This window comes from Hemitrygon akajei, chromosome 20 (genome assembly GCF_048418815.1).
Source record: "Hemitrygon akajei chromosome 20, sHemAka1.3, whole genome shotgun sequence".
NCBI classification, from domain to species: domain Eukaryota; kingdom Metazoa; phylum Chordata; class Chondrichthyes; order Myliobatiformes; family Dasyatidae; genus Hemitrygon; species Hemitrygon akajei.
In genome coordinates, this window is record NC_133143.1 from 53,757,316 (window position 1) to 53,781,111 (window position 23,796).

At 41.5% G+C, this 23,796-nt stretch overlaps 1 protein-coding gene across 1 annotated transcript in view; it reads right to left on the minus strand.

Moving 5' to 3' along the window:
- Positions 1-23,796, minus strand: part of LOC140713798 (inactive ubiquitin thioesterase OTULINL-like) — a 47,698-nt gene that overhangs the window by 20,121 nt on the left and 3,781 nt on the right. Inside the window, exons 2-4 of the mRNA XM_073024334.1 lie at positions 6,077-6,233; positions 2,317-2,339; positions 2,120-2,211 (exon numbers count right to left, since the gene is read on the minus strand). Of these exons, the coding sequence (XP_072880435.1) occupies positions 2,120-2,211; positions 2,317-2,339; positions 6,077-6,233 (272 nt within the window). The remainder of the gene's footprint in view (positions 1-2,119; positions 2,212-2,316; positions 2,340-6,076; positions 6,234-23,796) is intronic.

Below are 23,796 nucleotides of genomic sequence, written 5' to 3' on the forward strand. Positions count from 1 at the left end.
TAAAAGCTTTCTCAAGTATGTAAATAATAAAAGAGAAATGAGAGTGGATATAGGACCGCTAGAAAATGAGGCAGGAGAAATAAAAACGGGGGACAAGAAGGCAGATGAACTAAATGAGTAGTTTGCATCAGTCGTCACTGTGGAAGGCACTAGAAGTGTGCCAGATGTTGTAGTGTGTAAAGGAAGATAAGTGAGTGCAGTTACTATTACAAGGGAGAAGGTGCTCAAAAAGCTGAAAGACCTAAAGGTACATAAGTCACCCGGACCAGATGAATTGCACCCTAGGGTTCCAAAAGAGGTAGCGTTAGAGATTATGGTGGCATTAGAAATGATCTTTCAAAAATCATTGGACTCTGGCATGGTGCCAGAGGACTGGAAAATTGCAAATGTCACTTCGCTCTTTAAGAAAGGAGGAAGGCAGCAGAACGAAAATTATAGACTAGTTAGCCTGAACTCAGTGGTTGGGAAGATGTTAGAGTCAATTGTTAAGAAAGAGGTGATGGACTACTTGGTGACACAAGATAGGACAAAGTCAGCATGGTTCCTTAAGGGAAAATCCTGCCTGACAAAACTGCCGGAATTCTTTGAGGAGATTACAAGTAAGATAGATAAAGGGGATGCAGTGGATTTTGCATATTTGGACTTTCAGAAGGCCTTTGATAACGTAACACATGAGGCTGCTTACCTAGTTAAGAGCCCGTGGTATTACAGAAAAGTTACTAAAATGGTTAGAGCATTGGCTGATTGGAAGAAAACAGTGAGTATCCTTTTCTGGTTGACTGCCAGTGACTACTGGTGTTCCGCAAGGGTCGGTGTTGGGACCACTTCTTTTTATGCTGTATATAAATGATACAGATGATGAAATAGATGGCTTCGTTGCCAAGTTTGCAGATGACACAAAGATTGGTGGAGGGGCAGGTAGTGTTGAGGAAACAGGTAGGATGCAGAAGGACTTGGACAGATTAGGAGAATGGGCAAGAAAGCGGCAAATTAAATACAATTTGGAAAATTCCAGGTCATGCACTTTGGTTGTAGAAACAAATGTGCAGACTATTTTCTAAGATGGGGAGAATAACCAAAAATCTGTGATGCAGAGGGCCTTGGCAGTCCTTGTGCAGAACACCCTAAAGGTTAACTTCCAGGTAGAGTCAGTGGTGCAAAAGGCAAATGCAATGTTAGCATTCATTTCAAGAGGTCTAGAAAACAAGAGCAGGGTTGTGATGCTGAGGCTTTATAAGGCACTGATGAGGCCTCACCTTGAGTACTGTGAACAGTTTTGGGCTCCTCATCGTAGAAGAGATGTGCTGGCATTGGAGAGGGTCCAGAGGCGGCTCACAAGGATGATTCCAGAAATGAAAGGGTTATCATACAAGGAGTGTTTGATGGTTCTGGGTCTATACTCTCTGGAATTTAGAAGGATGAGGAGGGATCTCATTGAAATATCTTCAATGTTGGAAGGCCTAGTCAGAGTAGATGTGGAAAGGATGCTTCCCATGGTGGGAGAGGCTAGAACAAGAGGGCACAGCCTCAGGATAGAGGGGCGCCCTTTCAAAACAGAGACATGGAGAAATTTCTTTAGCCAGGGGGTAATGAATTTGTGGAATTTGTTGCTACATGCAGCTGTGGAAGCCAGGTATTTGGGTGTATTTAAGGCAGAGATTCATAGGTTCTTGATTGGACATGGCATCAAAGGTCACAGGGAGAAAGCCGGAAAATGGAGTTGAGGAGAAAAAAAAAAGGATCAGCCATGATTGAATGGCGGAGCAGACTTGATGGGCCAAATGGTCCAATTCTGCTCCTACGTCTTATGGTCTTATTCCCAATTCTCGACCAATAAAGGCAAAAAATGCCATATGCTTTCTTTATCACCCTGTCTGTTTGTGTTACCAAGTACAAGTGCTGGGAATTGATGTAGCCTCACAGTCCTAAACTCCTCTATCAGAGCACAGCTGAGAAATCATTGGTGAACTACAGGCAAGCTCTAGATTTCCACAAGCACGAGTCTGAATCTGAACCGAGAAGCACCAACACGTTACCCCACATAATTCAGCCCATTGTTTTTCAAAAGACAGTGCTTTTGGATTGGATGTCTCAGTGGAGTTAAATGTACCATTGTTACCTTTTTCATCTTCTCAGCTTGCTTGGTACCTCCTTTCCATTCGATGCTTGCATATTCTAAGAGATCTGTTGATGGACCAACAGAACTGTTTTCTGAGTCAAAACAAGGGGCAAAAGAAATTAATCCACTATTTAATCTTTGGAGTGAAATCACAAGAAAATATTGAAGTGAACATTTAAGAATAAATTATCTCTTACTTCTGTTTCTTATCCTTAACGGCCTGTAATAGTAAAATGGGAGAAAGAAATATTAAATTCAAAAAAGTTGATTTTTTTTAATAAAAAGGCACTGATAAGACATATAACATTACAAATGAAAATCATGGACTGGGAATCAGAGTACCCATTACACCTCTTTAAATGCAACAGCAAAGGCATATAATTCTGCAGAAAAATAACAAAGTCAAAAGTAAATTTTATTATCAAAGTGCATATATGTCACCATATAGAACCTTGAGAATCATTTTCCTGTGGGTACTACCCCAGCAATCAATTGCCTCATGACTTTAGAGCAAAATGGTTGCTTATGAGGGCTATTGTTGAATGGACTGGGACTGGTGACAGTTGACTTAGCAATCAGTGTGACTGCTAGAATAGTTGTTTTTAAATTGAATTTTCTATGTAATTCAATTTTGTACACCTTTATACCCTACAAAAGAATTTTTGAGGCATGATGTAATGCCAGTCAATAAGATACTGACATAGTAGCAGCATTTTGATGCCATTTTCTTCTCAAAATATTTTAGGCAACTGAATACTTTTCAAAAACAAAGGTATAATGGTGACCCACTTAATACTACCTCGAGTACTGACTTGTTAAAGAGCTCTTGCTGCTTCAATCTGAGCACTCATAGGTACGCAACTTCTTGAAAATCAAAAAAGACATCCAATCATTCTGTGTGCTGCTTGCCATTATTGGCACTGCCCCAGCCTCGACTTTAGCACTAAGTGGCTGCTTGTGCAGATTACTGTTGAACGGACTGGGACTGGTGGGGCAGCCTGGGATGTGGGGCTCAGAGCTGCATCTGGACCACTGCTGAAGTACTGAGGCCTCAGCATCAATCTCACAGGTCAGAACTTTCAAATCCAATATTAACTATTTGCCCCCACTGTTTTTTTTCCAATCATTAACCGAAGCTCAATCCTTGCCAATATATTACCCTTAATATAGAGATGTTAGACAATAGACAACAGGTGCAGAAGTAGACCATTCGGCCCTTCGAGCCTCCACCGCCATTTTGAGATCATGGCTGATCATCTACTATCAATACCCGGTTCCTGCCTTGTCCCCATATCCCTTGATTCCCCTATCCATAAGATACCTATCTAGCTCCTTCTTGAAAGTATCCAGAGAATTGGCCTCCACTGCCTTCCAAGACAGTGCATTCCAGACCCCCACAACTCTCTGGGAGAAGTTTTTCCTTAACTCTGTCCTAAATGACCTACCCCTTATTCTCAAACCATGCCCTCTGGTACTGGACTCCCCCAGCATCTGGAACATATTTCCTGCCTCTATCTTGTCCAATCCCTTAATAATCTTATATGTTGCAATCAGATCCCCTCTCGAGCTCCTTAATTCCAGCATGTAGAAGCCCAGTCTCTCTAACCTCTCTGCGTAGAGATGTTGTTCACTAGCCTCTAATTGCAGGCCTTCTATGAATATACACCACACCCACAGGCTAACAGTTTCTTTATTCTGCTAGCCACACCTTCAAAATAACTTTGTCCCTTTCAAAAATCAAATTGACTCCATCCAATCCAATTGTTAAGTATAAAGTGCTCTATTACCACTCATTTAATCCTGGATTCTGGAATCTATCTGTGGGATTTTGGAAGACAACACCCAGGGCATTGATATCTCCATCCATCAAAATCTTAAAATACAGGTTGTCAAAATCTGGTATTAATAGACTTTCAGCCCCATTTATTTTCCTAGTCCTTTTTTACCAAAACATAATGCTACCATTCAACCTCTTGTTTTATCCACAATTTCAAGAAGGTTTTCATTAAATATTTCCACTATTTCAGTTTGTAAGGGACCCACATTAGTTGATACTTTTCTTCTCACTTTTCCTTTGAGCTAATACTATATTTTAAATGGCTTTATTAGCCATGGCTTTTTGGTCCTTAAAGAAGGTGAATGTTACTGTGAACTGTATAAATTCTTCAAAACAAATTTAACCTTGTTATACCTGTTACTACAATTTCCCTGTAAAATTAAATAGGTAAATTTGTTTATTATTGTCACATGTACCGAGGTACAGTGAAAAACTTATCTTGCACACTGTCCATACAAATTCAATACATTACAACAATATATTCAGGTAGTACAAGGTAAAACAATAATAAAACGTGGACTAGAGTGATTACAGTGCAGAGAGGTGCAGTGCAGGTAGACAGTACGACACAAGGCCACAATAAGGTAGATTATGTTATTAAGAGTCCATCTTATACTAGGGAACCATTCAATGGTTCTATAAGAGTGGGTTAGAAGCTGTCCTTGAGCCTGGTGGTATGCACTCATCCTGATGGGAGACGGGAGAAGAGAAAATGTCCAGGGTCAGCGGAAACTTTCATTACACTGGCTGCTTTATTGAGGTAGCGAGAAGTGCAGACAGAGTCCATGGAGGAGAGGCAAGTTCCTGTGATGTGCTGAGGTGTGTCCACAACTCACAGTTGCTTGAAGTCATGGGCTACTCCAAGCTGTGACGCATAGGATTGGATGGTTTATATGGTGCTTTGACAAAAACTAATAAGTGTCAAAGGGGCTAAAGTTTCTTTAGCCTCCTGAAGATATAAAGGTGCTGGTGAGTTGGATCAGGAGAGAGCATTGGTAACGTCCACTCCTAGGAACTTGAAACTCTCAACAGCGGTAACATTGATGAAAACATGAGTGTGTGCACTGCTCCCTCCTCAGGTCAATGGCTTGCTCGTTTGTCTTACTAACGCTGAGGGAAAGGATGTTGTGATGACACCATATCATTGTACTCTGATACCAATAAGGTCTCAGGTCTCATCACCAGGACAGCGACTCTACTGTTAACTGCTTAACTGTGCTGCATGCATTTTGAATTAGAGGTATATTTTAATCACATATTTACAGTATAATGCTTTGGTTTATGAGCTGTGTGTGATTGTGTTGTGTGAGTGCACTGTGATCCGGAGGAACATCGTTCAATTTGGTTGTATATACATGTACAGTCAGATGACAATGAAATTGAACTTGATCAATATTTGAGATATGGACTACTACTGTATTTGCAAACTTGCAGATGGAGTTAGAGCAGAATCTGGCCACGCAGCCGTGGGGGTATAGGCAGTGGAAAAGGAAGCCGAGGATGCAGCTTCGAGGGGCTCCAGTGTGGAGAATAATCGTACTGGTAGTGTTGCTGCCTATCCTTACTGAGTGCTGCTCATCTGTCCAGAAGTCATGATCCAGCTGCAAAGGGAGATATTGAGTCCCAGGGTTAGGAGTTTGGAGATCTAGGAGTTAGGTGCCTACCACAGCCAACTCATGCCCCAGTATGTTCTTTAACTTTTATACATATCGTATACTTATGGGTGCTGCTGTTCAATATCACAAAGCATTATTCTCAAGGGTGAAGTTTAGCAGGACAAACTCCTGCAAGCATCTGCTGGTATTTTTTTAAAAATTACTCCGCTTTCTTTCTTATTGATACTGCCTGGAATTATAGCTATGGATCAACATGAATTTAGGCAGAATTCATTTTGAGAACAGGTATATTCAGAGCTTCATATTAATGGCTTTCGGGAGATGGCAGGAGGAGGATATAGTTGAAAAGTGGGGTACTGAGATAACAACTTGCTAACCTAACATGGAATGAAGGAAGAGAGAAAAAAAAAGGAATGCAGATTACAAAAAAGAACATGGAAAGATCTACCCGGATCAACAGCATGATACATGATGTGACATCATTTAAAAATCAGTAAAACTTACCATTTTAGGAGATATCCTACCCAGTTGTAAGGGGTTCTGACAAACAACGAACTTAACAAAATCGCTGCTATTCCAACAATGAACGGATTTGGCAGTTTTTTCCAGGTCCACCCGACAATCCAGGAGAATGCACGACTTAATGAGTATACCTTTGCCTCTATTGGGGAAATCAAGATCACCAATTTGAGGAGTGTTTTAGTTAAAAACAGCAAAAGTACAAAAGCTTCAAGTTTAGAGAAAATGTAATTGCTCAAAAAGTCAACATTTATGGCTTCATAGTGAACAATCATTTTCATATTGCTTTTTATTTATGTAGCTTTGAATTGCTCTCCAAATTAGAGCCATGAATAATGTTACAATTGTACAAAACCTTGGTCAGACCCCACTTAAGAGTACTGTGTTCAGTTCTGGTCACCTCACTACAAGAAGGTTGTGGATACTACAAAGAGAATGCAGAGGAGATTTACAAGGATGTTGCCTGGATTGGAGAGCATGCCTTATGAGAATAAGCTGAGTGAACTTGGCCTTTTCTCCTTGGATTAATGGAGGATGTGAGGTAACCTGATTGAGGGTATCAGATGATGAGAGGCATTGATCATGTTGATAACCAGAAGCTTTTTCCCAGGGTTGAAATGGCTAACACGAGGGGTCATAGTTTTAAGGTGCTTGGAAGTAGGTACAAGGGGGTGTCAGGGATAAGTTTTTCACACAGACAGTGGTGGGTGTGTGGAATGCACTGCCAGCAAAGGTGGTGGTGGTGGATACAATAGGGTCTTTTAAGAGACTCTTTGCTGCTACAAAGACAACAAATTTCACAACATATGCTAGCGATATTAAACCTGACCCTGACTGATGGAATCCAAAGCTTTGATTAACAGCCTAGCACCTTAGCTGAAGATTAATCTCAGCTAGCAATACCTATAGTGGCTTGCTTATTAAAGCAACTTATATACGTTTTCTATACATTCTGTATAATACTAGTGTTACTAGAAAGGCCGATATTTATTACAGACACTTAAATCTACTCAACAAAGTGATGGCAAGCCATAATCTTGAAATGTTACAGTCCTTCTCGTAAAATAACTTCCATATAACAGGCATACTAAGCCAGCAGAAGTGAGATTTATTTATGTGGGTGTAATACTTACACAGGGAAGTACACAATGGAAGTTCTCAATCTTTTCCTTAAATACTGTGTGACCTTATTGCCACGATGGTGAAAATTGTATAATCATTTGTTTAAATCTCATTTAGAGAAGCATTCTCAATCATTTAAGGTAGAATTTATTTCACATTTTAAGAATTTTCTATGCTCCTCTTTAAATGAAGATTTACAGTATTTACTTCCCTTCTCAGTAGTCTTGTTAATCAGAACAGTTTAAAAGGAACCACTCTACAGATTCTATTAAAACTCAGTTTCAGTTCTCTGTTTAAGTACTTTGAAGAGTCAGTTAGAAGATACTTCTCAGTTCCCAAGATTAAAATTCTTAAGTAAACACCTTTGCACTGAGATAGCTCACTGCCTTTTTGATTTTAACTATGAAACACAAATGTAGACCAGCTGCACAAAATGAGAAGAAGAGGCCTCTTCCTTATGCAGTTTGCAAAAGAAAACTAAAAAAGCTTTCAGAATAATGAACGGGATTATATCAGCACATTGTCATTAGGTGCATATCTGTAAGTATGTTGCAAACGCATTTTTGGAAGAAATGAGACATCTTTCAAATGGAATAATAAAGTGGGAGTAGCATTTTTTATGATTGTGTGTCTGTTTGGATGAAAATAGACTGAGGGTCACCCTGCAAAAGCACAAATTTGATCTGGTCTCTGCCATTGATCCAGTACACAGAATGAAATTTGTCCTCTTCACAGACACCCACAAAACAAAGAAACCCCATAGAACATAGAAACGCAAAAGTCCAACTATCCTCTCCTTCCGCACAAGCAACAGCAAAAAGCATCGCTCCCCCCCCCCCCCCACGCTAGCAGAAGCACTGACCCCATCCCCAACTCTCCTATCATGCAAGCAGCAGCAGAAGCCCCAAAGAGTCATGGATCCCGAGTCCGTCTACAACCCAGCACTTCGGTATCTCAGACTCTTTCTTCGGAGAGGGAAAGAGAGGTTGTTCCTGCAGCAACGAGAGCAGAGACCAACAACTCGCTGCTCTGATGTTACGATTGGCAAGTATACCTTTCATTTTGGGAATAAAATAAAATCTAAAAAAAAATTAACTGAATGAAATTTTAAAATAAAGTAACATGAACCATTGTGCTAATTCATGCCAGGAGATGCTGAAATTTACCCTGAAAGCTACAGATTTGCGGTATTTAGTGTGTTTATCATAACACATGAACGTGCTGATACAAATTGGCTGCATTGGCAGATTGGCCTTCAATTACATTTCAGCTGGGGAATTTGCTCATATAACCTGCAACACATTAAGCCAGGCACAGGTCCATTCAAGTGCATCAAACTCTTACTGCTGCAGGAAAGAAACATATTTTAATGGTATTTTTGCCATTAAAAATCCTTAAGTGGTTTAAGATGTTTTCAAGTTGATTTATAAAGTCTTAACAATTTTAATAGTTTTTAAATCCTTCTGAATATCAAATATACTGAGAAATACTGAAACTTTGAGTACTTTGACAGCTGGTAAAGCTGGTGTTGGGTCCTTCAAAGAGGTTCACAATATTTTCATTAAAAAAGACTTGTACTGGCCAACTCATGTTACAAGATGGCCCTGGCTTTACACATGGTCTTGCTGGTTGGGTTGAACACCACAGCCAGAAAATGCAACTTTATGGACCTGAACCAAGTAAAGGGTGGGCAATTGGCTATCTCATATTTGAGTGATATATGATGCTCCTATTCCACAATATCCCATCTATTAATTCTGTTTCTCCTGAAACGACTTGCTTAATATTTTGAGTATTTTTTGTTATTACCACTGATATCCAACTCAGTTGTGTATTTCGACAGAAAGTGTTAATTTCCTGTTTCCAGAAATCAAGATCAGCAACACTTAATAAATCCATTCTAGTAACAACATAACTCATGCTCGTTGGTGTGCTGTTCAGGTTTAAAGTCAACAACTTTGAACTTCATATTCAATTCTGGATGGGATAATTAAGAAATTCAACTACAGCAGTAAAGTTGAGACCTGTGTAATTTTAAAAGCTGATACATGCATGAAGTTAACCCCATTCTCCTGCCTTCCACCCTTAACCTTGGACACCCTGATTAATCAACAACCTATCAACCTCCAAATATACCCAATGACTTGGCCTGCACAGCCGTCTATGGCAATGAATTCCACAGATTTACCACCCTCTAGTTAAAGAAATGTTTCCTCATCTCTGTTCTAGATGGATGTTCTTCTATTGTGAGGCTGTGTTTTCTGATTCTGGACTCCCCCACTATAGGAAACATCTTCTCCATATCCACTCTATCTAGGCCTTTCAATATTCAATAGGTTTCAGTGAAATCCTCTCTCATTCTTCCAAGCCTCAGTGAGGGCAGGCCCAGATTCATCAGATGCTCCGCATATGTTAACCTTTTCGTTCCTGGAATCATTCTTGTGAGCCTCCTCTGGACCCTCTCCAATGCCAACACATCTTTTCTTAGATAAGGGCCCAAAACTGTTCACAATACTCCATGTGCAGTCTGACTAATGCCTTATAAAGCCCCAGCACGACATCCTTGCTTTTGTATTCTAGTCCTCTCAAAATGAATGCAAACATTGCATTTGCCTTCCTTACCACTGACTCAACTTACAAGTCAACCTTGAGGGAATCCTGCATGAGCACTCCCAAGTCCCTTTGCAACTTTCATTTTTGAATTTTCTACCTGTTTAGAAAATAGTCCTCACCTTTATTCTTTCCACTGAAGTGCATGACCCTACTTGTTTGACCGTTGTCCCAATCGGTCTAAGTGCTTCTGTAGACACCCTGCTTATTCAACACCACCCACCTCTCCACCCATCTTCGTACCATCTACAAATTTGGCAACAAAGTCTAATACCGTCCTACAAATCACTGATATACAATGTGAAAAGAAGTGATCCCAACACCGACGCCTGTGGCACACCATGGGTCACCATCAACCAGCCAGAAAAGACCCCCTTTATTCTCACCCTTTGCATCCTGCCTGTCAGCCAATCTTTCATCCATGTTAGTACCTTTCCTGTAATACCATGGGCTCTTATCATGTTAAACAGCCTCATGTGTGGCACCTTGTTAAAGGCCTTAAAATTCATCTACACAACATCCACCAACTCTCCTTTGTCTGTCCTGCTTGTTATTTCCCCAAAGAATTCCAAAAGATTTATCAGGCAAGATTTCCCCTTCAGGAAACCATGCTCACTTTGGCTTATTTTGTCATCTGCCTCCAAGAACCCCAAAACCTCAGCCTTAATATTAGACTCTGCCATTTTTCCACTGCTGTAGTCAGGCTAACTGGCCTATCATTTCCTTTCTTCTGCCACCCTCCCTTCTTAAACAATGGAGTGATGTTTGCAATTTTTCAGGCTTCCAGAACCATTTCAGAATCTGGTGATGTTTGAAAGATCATTACTCCTGCCTCCACAGTTTCTTCAGCCCTCTCTTTCAGAACCCTGGGGTGAAGTTTATCTCATCCAGGTAACTTGTCTACCTTCACACCCTTCAGCGTCCCAAGCACCTTTTCCTTAGTAATAGGAACAACACTTCTGTCCCCTGACACTCTCGCAGTAATGGGGAACAGAGAAATGGCAGACTAAATAAAAAATAATTTTGCATCAGTCTTCAATGTGGCAGACATCCCTGACCCTAGTACCTGGGAAGCATCATACCATCCGGGTGTCTCTTTCACATCCACAGAATCTGCTGTCTACTCCTCTCACTACTTCACTGCTCTTATCCCTTCTGAGCCACAGAGATATGGACAGAGACGAGGTCACAGTGGCTTTCCCAGTAGGTCGGGGGAGTGGTTACAGGGGTACCCTGTCCTGACTGCCTATTCTCTTTCCCTCTCTTGACAGTCACCCAGGTACCTGCCTCCTGCAACTTGGGAGTGACTACTTCACTCTAGCTCCTATCCATCACTTCATTTTCCCATATGAGCTGAAGGTCATCAAGTTGAAGCTGCAGCACAGTGCACTTCATGCACATGTAGTTATCAGAGAGACTGGAGGTCTCCCAAAGTTCCTACATCCCACACAAGGAACATGCCACTATCTCTGGACCCATTTTCGTTGCACTAGCTATGTACTAACAGGGGGAAAAAACGTACTAGAAATTTATTTAGACTTATGCCTGCGCTTGCCCAAGCCTGTTGAGGCAAAGCCTGACCACCTTAACACTGTACACTCCACACAGTGGTCGCTCCACCTACACCGCACTTCTTTTAACTGGCCCCTGCTAAGAGCCTAGTCAATCGTTATGATTGCAGCCCACCAAAAAGTCTCGAAGGGCCCCGAGCTCTTTTTATACCTCGCGCTGCCTCGCCAACAAACGAACTCTTGCATTGATTGCAGCCTGCCAAAATCCCCATGCTGCTAACTCTATCTCTATTCTCCTCTTGATGCTGGCCATCTCGCCCTCAACTCTCAGCCCTCACGCAGGGTTTCGGTCAAAAACACCAACAATTTCTTTCCTCCCACCAAAGCTGCATGAACCTTTGGGTTTCTCCCCACCCCATCTATTCTAATCCAATTTGCCTGCTCAAGGTTCAGATCCTTCGATACTTTGCCTGTTTGAATGTCCCTTACAGTCAATGATTGTATTCGATTCCACCAGCTCCTCTGCCCTTGGTGAAATCAAACAAAAAGCAGGAAGTTGGATCTAAACCAAACCAAGTTTAAGGAAACACAGTTCCAGATGGGAGTTTTCAGTTGCTGTGAACAGGAAGGTATCAATGGACTGATCAAATGTTTAGAGAAGTGGAAAGTGGAACTCATCCTGAGCAATGTAAACTGATACAGATGGGGTAGGCAAGCATGGTAAGAAATGCATGAGAAATGGCAATCGACTGAGCATAAAGTAACAAAGCATTATGAAGGAATGTCTCAAATCTCTGAATGCAGAGAAAGAAGAATGCAGGAAACATCATTGATCAATGCAAAAATATGCAAAAGTAGGCTTTATATTAACACTAAAGCTTTATGAAATACAAGTTAGCCTGCAGCTAGAATACAGTGTAGAATCCTGAAAGAAGAACATTAGTAGAATGTGAATGCATGAGAGGGGCTGCCGTTGTCAGGGTGAAGTCAGGGTGGGAGAAATCTAATTGTAAGAAGGAAGATGGATGACTGAAATTTAGTACTGTACAAAAATGCAGAAGGTAGATTTAATCAGCTGAACAGGAAGATTGTACAGCAGAAGCCAGTGTGGCTTTTTAAAAGTAGCTGGGTTGTGAGGTTATGGATTAAGAGCTGGGAACTGAAATTTGTTCACACTGCAATCAATCAACAACAGAACAAAAATGACCATGAGGCATTGTATGCTTGATCTGAGCGAGCAAAGGCATGGGAGTCACACAGCACAGAAACAGGCCCTTCAGTCCTATTTGTCCATGCCGACCACAGCATCACTCCGCTTGTCCCAGTTGTCTGCATTCAGCCCATAACCCTCCTAATCCCTCCCCACCTTGTACCTATTCAAATGGCTCTTAGAAGTTGCAGTTGTACCCACCTCTCCCACTTACTCCAGTGCCTGCTACCCTCTGTGTATTTAAAGAGCAAACATGAGGAAATCTGCAGATGCTGGAAATTCAAACAACACACACAAAATGCTGGTGGAACTCAACAGGGCAGGCGGGCCGAGACTCCTCGCCAGGACTAACTGAAAGGAAAGATAGTAAGAGATTTGAAAGTAGTGGGGGGAGGGGGGAAATGCAAAAATACCCTCTGTGTATGAAGTCTTTTGTACATCTCTCCCCTCTTATCTCGTATCTGTGCCCTCTAGCTTTAGACTCCATAACCCTGGGGAAAAGACTATGATCATCCACTGTATCCATACCCCTTCATGACTTTATAAGTTTCTATGACGTCGGCGGCTCTCATACTCCTGCACGCCAAGGAATAAATATCCAACATGGCCAACCTCTCCCTATAACTCAGACCCTCTGGTTCTGTCAGCATCCTTGCAAATCTCCTCAGTACGCTTTCCAGCTTGACAATATCTTTCCTATAACAGGTGACCAATATTCAGAGTACCATTTCACCAACTTGTGTAACTGCAAAATGATGCCCCTAATCCTAAATTCAGTGCCTTGACTGATGAACACCAACAAGAAAAATGTCTTCTTCGCTTGTGTGGCCACATTCAACAAACAGTGTACTTGGATGCCCAGGTCCTTATAATCTACAACTTATCAGTGTCCTGCCATTCCTCAGCCCATCTCCCTAACTGATCAAGATCTCTCTGTAATTCATTGTAACCTGCTTCACTATCAACAAGACCTTTGAATTTAGTGTCATCAGCAAACACGCTAAATGCTCCACATTATTTACAAAAATAATGAATAACAGAGATCCTAACAATGACTGCTGGGGCACTCCATTGGTTACAGACCTCCAGAGAGTCAACCTTCAATCATCACCCTCTGCTTCCTATTGAGCCAATTCTGAATCCACCTCATTAGTTCCCACTGAATCCCATGAGGCCTAATCTAGATCAGCATGTCATGCAGGACCTTGTCAAAGGCCTTTTGACAATCCATATAGACAATATGCACTGTCCTACCTTTACCCAACCTTAGTTATCTCTTCAGAAAAAACTCCAAAGGATTCATTAGATATGATTTCACACACACAAAACCCAGCTGACTATTGCTGATCAGCCCTTGATTAGCTAAGTGATAGTAATTCTTGGCCTTTGGAGTTTCCTCCAGTAACTAAAGTCAGGTTCACTGGCTAGTAGCTCCCTTGTTGTCCTTTCTTGAACAATAGAACATTACCCAACCTCCAGTCTCCTGGAAGTTAATCGGTGCCTAACAAAAGAAAGCATACTGTACATCTCTGCAAGGGCCTCCACAATTTGTTCTCTGGCCTCCAACAAAGTCCAGGAGTACACTTGATCAGGTCCAGAGGATCTGCCCATCTTAATTCCCCTTAAGCTGCAATTACCTCCCCCTCATAATATGCAGATGTTCTAAGACCTCACAACTTATTACCCCCAATTCTTTGGCATCCACGATATTCCCTTTAGTAAATACTGAGGAGAAATGGACATTTAAAATCTCAGCCACCTCCTGCAACTCCACACATAGGCAGCCCTGATAGTCTTTAAGGCACAGGCTCTCCCTAGTCCTCTTTTACTGTTAATATACTGAAGAACCTCTTAAACCCTGCCTTCCAAATTCATATGATACCCCTTTTTTGCCCTCCTGATTTCTCCCTTAAACCTGATCGTAGCTTTTTGATATTCCCCTCCTGTGGGAGGAGTGAAGTCAAAAAGAGTGCAACTTCAAGCTCAGTAATGCAAATTCAGGTGATCCCCAAATAACTGTAATACTCCACAGATCCCCAATGATGCAACAGACCCTTTACTTCCCATTTCCCGTCACATTAATCAATTTGTTTAAGCAATCCCATTAGATTCTCTTTTTTGTGTTCCTCCTTTACTCCTGCTCGGGGTTAAGGATGACTAATTTCCATCCCAATTCTCAGGAGTGGAAAAGGCCACTGCATCAATTTTTTTAATGTATGATTGATATGTAAGTACACTAACTGTTGTTTGGACTTTTATTAAGAGTTATGTCTTGGTCCACAATGAGTGAATTCTACTCAGTCATTTATTAAGAGTTATGTCTTGGTCCACAATGAGTGAATTCTACTCAGTCATTTATTAAGAGTTATGTCTTGGTCCACAATGAATGAATTCTACTCAGTCAGTATCACTTATCATTCACATCATCATACTTAATCTTGACACCAACACCCGTTACAATCCCCATCCCAGCAATACCCCCCCCATTCATTCATCTCCCTCCTTCAGTCTCACAGAGAGCAACATATCGAAGACACAGTACACAACCTTAAACATTTTTTTTAAATAACCAGTCTGAAAGGTCCCGTTTACAATCCCAAATTTAAATTGTAATTTAGGCATCTCTCTCAAGATCTATAGGTCTTCTTTTTCCCCATATTGATTTACATAAAACCTATCAATGTTATGAATGTACCACAGCTCTGAGGGGCCGAAGGGTGCGGGGGTAGCCCCCTCCTTTGTGAGAATCGCAAGATCACTATTAAGTCAGTTCAGGGGACACAGGAAATGAGAGAAAGACATGCAGAATCCACAAAAGGGTTAGAATGTGTCCTGGCCTCCGAAAGACGGACCCATTGATACCGGCTATTGTCTCTTGGAGACGGACTTGTGTATTGCATCCTGTACAATGCAATCAAAGCCCCAGGCAATGAACCAAGGAGGAGGTTGGTGGAGGGATTGCATCATCCCCCAACCTGATTGACACCTGAGACCCTGTGAGTCAGGATAAAAAAAGGGTCTGTGGGAACAGCCCCTCAGACGCACCAGAAGAAACGCTAGCGATCCCGTAATAGCGAAAGCCGGTGGAAGGCCATGTGCGTCCGCTTCCATTTGCCCGGAATTGGTCACCTTTGCCACGGAAAAACGGTTTTTAGCTAACAACGGGGAACTCAACTCTCAAAGGATTGACATCATAAACAGAATGGGCAAGTTTTAACCCATCTCTCTCTCTCTCCAACAATTGCCACACAGGGTCCCCAACGGCTGCAGCCTGTATGAACTGAACGAACTATATATTTCCATCAGACAATTCATTATCCCCTAGACAACGATACAGCTTATTTCTTATTGATTATTATTATACCCGCGCTTTTAGATTTAGTATTGACGACGTATATTATCTGTGTGTTTGCATTGATATTATTTTTGTGTATTTCTATCAATAAATACTGTTAAAAATAGTACCATCAGACTTCAACGGACCTCTCTATCTTTGCTGGTAAGTGACCCAGTTACGGGGTACGTAACACTAGTCATATGCACAAGCATACATGTGCACAGGTGCACCGAAAAACTTACTTGCAGCAGTATCACAAGCACGTGACATCATATAGACACCATTCAAAGGCAGTCAGAGAGAAACATATAGTAGCTGACCCTTGTGGTGGCCAATTTGACAATCTTTTTCCAATCTGTCTAAGGACAGGTTTTAGTTCAAAATCACCACTAAATCCAGATTGGGATAATATACTAAATATAGTAGATTCCAGTTCATTGGGATTCATTGGGATACATTGGGACCAGTAACTTTTCGGCCAATTAAGCTGCTGCCACAATTAGCTAAAGTTTCAAGGAAATAACAAAAAAGTATGACTAACTACCATTTAGCAGAGTGACAAACTATGTACTTAAATGAAATACAGAACAAATTAGAACACTAACAATACCACTACAGCACTATAAAACTGTATTTTTTCCTAATAGTTATCGACAGTGGAATTCATCCACTGTGTACGCTGTGTTCTTTTGATCGACTATGAACATATCAGCGCAGACACCTAGTGCCCCCCAGGGCTGTGTGCTCAATCCACTGTTGTTCACTCTGCTGACCCACGACTGTACTGCAACACACATCTCGAACCATATCATCAATTTCGCTGATGACACGACCGTGGTGGGTCTCATCAGCAAAAACAATGAGTCAGCTTACAGAGAGGAGGTGCAGCAGCTAACGTACTGGTGCAGAGCCAACAACCTGTCTCTTAATGTGAACAAACAAAAGAGATGGTTGTTGACTTCAGGAGGGCACGGAGCGACCACTCCCTGCTGAACATCGACAGCTCCTCAGTAGAGATTGTAAAGAGCACCAAATTTCTTGGTGTTCACCTGATGGAGAATCTCACCTGGCCCCTCAACACCAGCTCCATAGCAAAGAAAGCCCAGCAGCGTCTCTACTTTCTGCGAAGGTTGAGGAAAGTCTATCTCCCACCGCCCCCCCCATCCTCATCACATTCTACAGGGGTTGTATTGAGAGCATCCTGAGCAGCTGCATCACTACCTGGTTCGGAAATTGCACCATCTCGGATCGCAAGACCTTGCAGCAGATAGTGAGATCAGCTGAAAAGATCATCGGGGTCTCTCTTCCCGCCATCACGGACATTTACACTACACACTGCATCCGCAAAGGAAACAGCATTAGGAAGGACCCCATGCACCCCTCATACAATCTCTTCTCCCTCCTGTCGTCTGGGAAAAGGCTCTGAAGCATTCGGGCTCTCATAACCAGACTATGTAACAGTTTCTTCCCCCAAGCTATCAGACTCCTCAATACCCAGAGCCTGGTCTGACACCTTACTACCCTATTGTCCTGTTTATTATTTATTGTAATGCCTGCACTGTTTTTGTGCACTTTACGCAGTCCTGTGTAGGTCTGTAGTCTAGTGTAGCTTTCTCTGTTGTTTTTTTTGCGTAGTTCAGTCTAGTTTTTGTACTGTCATGTAACACCATGGTCCTGAAAAATGTCTCATTTTTACTATGTACTGTACCAGCAGTTATGGTCGAAATGACAATAAAAGTGACTTGACTTGAGATAATGGACTGCCTTCATACAATGCATTCAATAATTGCATCCTCCAAATCTTCATTTTCATTGCAACATTCAAAATGATTGTTGATATCTTCAAAATCTTTGTAGCTGCTAACTTGCTGAAGTAGTGAAATTGTTTTATTTTCACTCCTGGCATCTCCAAGCCTGAATGCTTGAAACCACATTGAACAAAACAGTTCAGAATTGTTTTACTGCTAATTTCTCACCAACTATCAGTGATTAAAATCACTGCTTTTGAACTCAAACACACACAACTGACACTATGTAAAAACTCTTCGCTAGAAACTTCGACAAGTCTCCTGGCTCAGTTAAGAGGCATAGTGTCCCAAATAAACAATAGGAATCCCACCCATTTCCCACCCCCCCCCCCCCCACCCTGATTAGTATTTGTTCTTTGAGATTTGGTCCCAAACAAGCAAGTGCTCCAACTACTGATGACCCAATTAACTGTATTAGCATATTTCTCCATTCTTGATCAGTAGTTTACATTTGCAACATAAAGACTTTACTATAGTTAAAACGAATAATCCCGCCTAGCCTGCTGAGAATTAGTTTTTTTTTCCCGGCTCCTTTCTTCTCTCTCCCTTGGATTTAAGGATGACTCATTCCATTCCAATTCTGAGGAGTGGCTTTTCCACTTCTCAGAACTGGAATGGAAATTAGTCACCATTAATGCTGTGGGGGAGAAAAACAGCAAGATAAAATTCTACTGGGATGCTCATATAAATTGATTAATGTGAGTGCAAATGGCCAAAATATAACAGTATTTCTTGAACAAATTGATTGTTATTGGAAATGGAAATCTGTAACAAAACATTTTTAAACAACAAGTGCATCACTAAATAGAATTCCTTTGAAATCCAAGTTACATCATATTATGATGCAGATTAAGTTTATTAAACTTGCCGCTGCCTGTTTCTACTGGGTGCATTTACTACCGCAGGCAACTCCAAAGTTAAAACAACACTATTTGTAGGCAAGAGCAAAATCGATCTCCTTTCAGTGATACTTCTCACACATCAGCATGCCTCTTGGGCCTTTACAGTTAATGAATTACTTTGAGCTCAGCTAATAATTTGCAGAAAACCAAGCAGTTAATTTGCACAAATGTTATAAAATAACAGATGATTTTTTTTTAATGTTTAGAGAATGTTTATTTCTGAACCATGTCGTAATCAACATTTCTTCACCAGTTTGAAAAATTCCTTGGGAAGAGAGACGAGTGTCTCACTTGAGTACCTGATCTGAAAGTTATATTTGCAGCAATACTGAACTGCCACAGTGCAGCATCACTGGTTCAAACTGATTTGATTATCAAAGTACATATATACAACGCTGAGATTCATTTGCTTGTGGGCATTCATAGTAAATACAAAGAACGACAACAGAAATAATGAAAATTCCACGGCCAACCCGAGTGCCCTAATTGGGTGGCAATGGAGTTGAGCTCCACTAAAGAATTATCTATCTCTGCACTTCTTGGCTCTGCACTCCCTAGTAGTCTGTCCAGATTAATAGCTAATCCTCTTGTTAGACACACTTTGCGTATATGGGCTCAGTTTAGGAAATGCTATGGTTTCCATGGTTTTTCCGTTTCCAGCCCTGTCGCACATAATCACCTTTTTTTACCTACTACGTACGATTCAGCATTCCATGTTTGGCATAGGAAGGGCATTAGACATTTTGAAGATCTTTTCATTGATAATCGTTTCGCTTCTTTTCAGCAGCTCTCTGTTAAGTTCAATCTGCCCAATGCTCATTTTTTTAGATATCTCCAAATTAGACACATTATTGCTCCTTTAATTCCTAACTTTCCTGAAATGCCTGCAAAAAATGCTATGGACTTATTTCTTTCCATTAATCCACTAGGTAAAGGTTTAATATCAATTATTCGAGATAAATTAGCAGCCTTACGACGGGCCCCTGTGGATAAAATTAAAATGGCCTGGGAGCAGGATTTAAATACCTCCTTATCCGATGAGAGCTGGGACTCGATTCTCAAATCGGTTAACTCAACCTCTCTTTGTGCTCGCCATTGCCTTTTACAGTTTAAGATTGTTCATAGAGCCCATATGTCTAAATCTAAACTATCTCGATTCTACCCTAACATTAGTCCGCTCTGTGATAAATGCAAGAGGGGTGTGGCCTCTCTCATCCATATGTACTGGTTCTGTCCTAGCTTGGAGAAATTTTGGAAAGATGTCTTCACTACGTTATCGTGTATTCTGAATCAGCACCTAGAACCAAACCCCTTAATTGCTTTGTTCGGTTTCTGGGGCAAGACAGATTTACGTCTGAGTCCGACCAAATGCCGAATATTATCCTTTGCCTCTCTCCTGACTAGACGCTTGATCCTCCTTAGATGGAGAGATGTTGCCCCGCCCACTCATGCTCAATGGCTTAACGACATTATGGCCTGCTTGGACCTCGAAAAAATTCATTATTCAGTTCTTAATTCGGATCTAAAGTTCCATAAGGTCTGGGGACCTTTTATCGAGTACTTTCATAACCTTCCTCTTGACTAGGGTTTTTTTTTCTTTTCGGTCTCTTGCTTTCAGCTCCCTTTTTTTTCTGGTAGTAGGCATTATTATCCTCTGTTACTAAGTGTATTCACAGTCTGGGAGTTTGATTGTCCTGATTTATACTCTCTATATTGTGTTGTGGTTGGTCTGGAGTGTTGTTTTTTTTTGTGTTGTGGGGCTTGGGGAGGATACTAAGTTTACTTGTCTTCAATTTAGGTGCTTTTTTGTCAAATTCTCTTCCTTTGTAGCATATTGTCATTGTATGCTTAATTTTGCACTGTATTAATGTTCCTCATTGGGATTTGGGGTTTTTAATTTGTAAAATGTATAGAAAAACTAATTTAAAAATTTTTTTTTAAAAGAAATAATGAAAAACCACACACAAGACAATCGATACGCAAAAGACAACAAACTGTGGAAATAGAAAAAGTAAACAAACAATAAATATAGAGGACATGAGATGAGGAGTCCATAAAAGTGAGTTCATAGGTTGTGGGAAGAGCTCAGTCTTGGGGAAAGTGAAGTTATCCCCACTGGTTCGAGAGTCTGGTGGCTGCGAGGTAATAATGGCACCACACTGCTCTGTCAGGCAAGTATTTGTGTGCAAGTCGAAAGTATTTTCCTCCAGAGAGGATGATAGAACAAGCATCATTGTTAAAGACCCATTAATTCCCTCATTTGGAGTTCTCTGTTAACTTCACTGACCAACTTGCTCTCCAGCCTCATTTTCTAGCAGTCCTATATCCACTCTCATCTCTCTTTTATTGTTTACATATTTGAAAATGCTTTTTCTATCCTCCTTGATATTGTTTGCTAGCTTCTTATATTTCATCTTTTCCATCCTAATGATTCTTTTAGTTGCTTTCTGCAGGTTTTTAAAAGCTTCCCAATTCTCTGTCTTCCCACTAGTTTTTGCTTTGTCCTCTCTTTTGCTTTTACATTAGCCTTGCTTCCCTCGTCAGCCACAGTTGTTGTATTTTGCCATTTGAGTATTCCTTTGTTTTTGGAATACATCTATCGTACATCTTCCTCATTTTTCCAATAAACTCACGCTTTTGCTGCTCTGCTGTCATCCTTGCCAGCATCTCCTACCAATTTCCTTTGGCCAACTCCTCCCTCATACCATTGTAATTTCCTTTACTCCACTTTCCCCTTATCAAATTTCAAGTTGAACTCAGTCATGTTGTGATCACTGTCTCCCAAGGGTTCCTTCACCTTAAGTTTCCTAATCATCTCCGATTTGTACAGGTCACATCTCCCCCAGAAGAGATCCCAATGATCAAAGAACCTGAAGTCCTGTTCCCCGCACCAGCTTCTCAGCAACGCATTTGTCTGCCAATTCATCCTGTTTCTACCCTCACTGGTGCGTGGTACAGGTAGCAATCCAGAAATTACCACCCTGGAGGTCCTGCTTCTCAGCTTTCTGCCTAGTTCTCTAAATTCTCTCTTCATGACCTCTTTGCTTCCTATGTCATTCACACTTAATATGTACCAAGACATCTGGCTACTCTCCCCCCCCAAAAAATGCTGTCGATGTGACCCAAGGTGTCCCTGACCCTGGCACCTGGCAGGCAACATACCATCCGGGTGTCCCATTCACATCCACAGGATCCCCTGTCTCTTCCCCTTACTACCGAGTCCCCTATTACTACTGCTCCCCTCTTCTCCCTCTTTCCCTTTTACAGCACAGACACATGCTCAGTGCCAGTAATTGGGTCTCTGTGGCATTCCCCTGGGAGGTCACCCCCACCACAGTATAGTTATTATTAGGGACAATGGCCACAGGGGTGCTCTGCACTAACTGCCTATTCACTGTCCCATTCCTCCTCCTGACAGCCATCCTCTTCCTGCGACCTAGGGGTGACTACTTCCCTGTAAGTGATCACTTATCTCCTCACTCCAAAGGTCATCCAGCTCTCGGTGCTTTGAACTTAGCGGACAAGCAGTGAAGTTATATCTGCTGTAGACCTGTTGTGGTGGTAGGTCCAGGTCCTTGCTCAGGCAGGAATTAATTATAGCCACAATCAACCACTCAAAGCATTTCATCACAGTAGAAGTGAGTGCAACTGGGTGATAGTCGTTGAGACCATTCCCCCTGCTCCTCTTGGGCATCAGTAAGATTACTGCCCTTTTGAAGCAGGTAGGAGCCTCTGACTCCAGCACATTTGCCTCACTAGTTGCTTCCTTTTCGCATACCTTCAGAAGCCTTTACGAACGACTGTGTTTCATTCACATTTACTTTCTTTTTTATCCCCCCCAAACCTCATTTCACTTTGAAATACTGCCCATGCTTAGGCTATTTCAGGCAACTTTATAAGTTTATATATCAGTTCATTTATAACTTTATATTTTTGTAATTCCAAAATTGAATCAAAAGAAAAACACGGAGCCAGGAATAACATGTGCACCCTAATTTCATTTTTACTTTAGTGAGGCACACACTAATGATGTGGTGGCTTAATGATGTATGCCATTCATACTTTTACATAGAACCCATAATGAATTCTCTAAACAATAAATGCTTAATCAAACAATACTAGTGCATATATACATAAGAAACAGGAGCAGGAGTCGGCCATCTGGCTATCAAGCCTGTTCTGCCATTCAATAAGATCACAGCTGATCTGGCCATGGACTCTTCGCCACCTACCTGCCTTTTCCCCCCAACCCTTAATTCCCCTACTATGCAAAAATCTATCCGACCATGTCTTAAATATATTTACTGAGGTAATCTCCACAGCTTCATTGGGCAAAGAATTCCACAGATTTATCTCTCTCTGGAAAAAGCAGTTCTTCCTCATCTCTGTCCTAAATCTACTCCCCCGAATCTTGAGGCCATGTCCCCTAGTTCTTTTCTCACCTATCAGTGTAAACAACTTTCCTGCCTCTATCTTATCTATACCATTCATGTTATGTGCTTCTATAAGATCTCCTTTCATTCTTCTGAATTCCAGTGAGTACAGTCCCAGAGACTTGATCTCTCCTCATAGTCAAACCCCCTCATCTCTGGAATCAACCTGGTGAACCTCCTCTGCACCACCTCCACGTCCAGTATATCCTTCCTCAAGTAAGGAGACGAAAACTGCATGCAGTACTCCAAACGCAGCCTCACCAGTACAGTTGCAGCATAATCTTCCTGCTCTTAAATTGAATCCTTCTAGCAATGAAGGCCACATCCCATTTGGCTTCTTGATAGCCTGCTGCACCAGCAAACCAACCTTTTGTGATTCATGCACAAGCACTCCCAAATCCCTCTGCATAGCAGCATGCTGCAATTTTTTTTACCATTTAAATAATCTGATCTTCGATCTTCCCTTCCAATGTGGATGACCTTGCATTTACCAACATTGTACTCCATCTGCCAGAGCCTTGCCCACTCACTTAACCTATCTATATCTCTCTGCAGACTCTCTGTACTTCTGCACAATTTGCTTTTCCACTCAATTTAGTATCATCAGCAAACTTAGATACACTACACTCAGTCCCCTTTTCCAGATCATTAAAGCATATCGTGAATAGCTGCAGGCCCAGCACCAACCCCTGCAGCACACAACTCACTACTGATTGCCAACCAGAGTAAGACCCATGTATCCCAACTCTCTGCTTTCTGTTAGTTAACCAAT